Raw genomic sequence first — 1,084 nt, forward strand, 5'->3', positions numbered from 1 at the left:
CCGCGCCCCCCCGCAGCCCCCGGCCCGCTGCTGGCCCGCAGCACCGGCAGCCCCCAGGTCGCCTCGAAGGCTGTCACGTCCCCCTCCGTCACGTCCGCTTGGGAGGACAGGTCGAATCTGGGGCGGAGGGGGGACACATATGGTCAAGGGAGACACCAACACCCTGAAAAATCCCCCCAAAACCCCTTAAAATTAAGTGGGCGCTGCCAATCCATCGGTGTAGTGAAGTGTGTGCGTTCTCAGCCTACCGGGGTATCAAGCGGTGGGGTGCAAAACTGCTTGGGGGGGACACGCACACAGTCAGGGGAGACACCAACACCTGGAGAAATCCCCTCTGAGGAAGGCAAAACCCTACAAAAATAAATGGATGCCATGATTCCATGGGTGTGATGAGTGTGCATGTTCTCAGCCTACCTACCAAAGTACTGCGTGGTGTGAAATATGGTGGTGCAAACCCAACTGGGGGGGGGGACACACACATGACACACGGTCAAAGGAGAAACCAACACCCTGAGAAATCCCCTCGTGGCGGAAGGTGGTGGTGGTGGGGGCAAAACCCTCTAAAAATAGGTGGAAGTGGTGTATCCATCGGTGTGATGAAGTGTGCACGTTCTCAGCCTACTGAGATGCCAAGCAGTGTGAAACACAGGGGCGCAAACCCGCTTCTGGGGGGGATGCAGACCCCCCCTCGGGACCCTCCCCTCATCCCCCGAGAAGGATACTTGGTGCCGACGACCACCCTAACGAGGTTTTCTTCATCAGGGCCGACCACCCGGCTCATGTGAGCTGGCAGCTCCTCGAAGGACGAGCGGTCGGTGAAGGAGAAGAGGAAGAGGATGGCGTCCGCTTCCTCCTTACAAGACTGGGTGGGAGGGAAGGGGAGGGGACAGCCACCATCACGGGGGGGGTCCTGAGTGTGTGTGGGTCCCCCTGAAACTTGTGGTCCCCCCCTCACAATGACTCACGGGCAGGAGATACTCAAATTTTTTGAGGGCGCCGTCCCCGCAATCCCAAAAATGAAGCTGGAAGATGACGGGGCGGCCGCTGGCCCGCGGCTTGGGCGGCCAGGAGACGGGGGGGGGCG

The 1,084-nt window shown here is 60.1% G+C and overlaps 1 protein-coding gene across 1 annotated transcript in view; it reads right to left on the bottom strand.

Annotated features, from left to right (window-relative positions):
* EPHA2 (EPH receptor A2) overlaps window positions 1–1,084 on the bottom strand; it is a 19,998-nt gene that overhangs the window by 16,192 nt on the left and 2,722 nt on the right. Inside the window, 2 exon segments of the mRNA XM_009895390.1 lie at window positions 29–117; window positions 723–862. Coding sequence (XP_009893692.1) covers window positions 29–117; window positions 723–862 — 229 coding nt within the window.

The sequence above is a fragment of the Charadrius vociferus genome, unplaced genomic scaffold, assembly GCF_000708025.1.
Source record: "Charadrius vociferus isolate BGI_N301 unplaced genomic scaffold, ASM70802v2 scaffold1091, whole genome shotgun sequence".
NCBI classification, from domain to species: Eukaryota; Metazoa; Chordata; class Aves; order Charadriiformes; family Charadriidae; genus Charadrius; species Charadrius vociferus.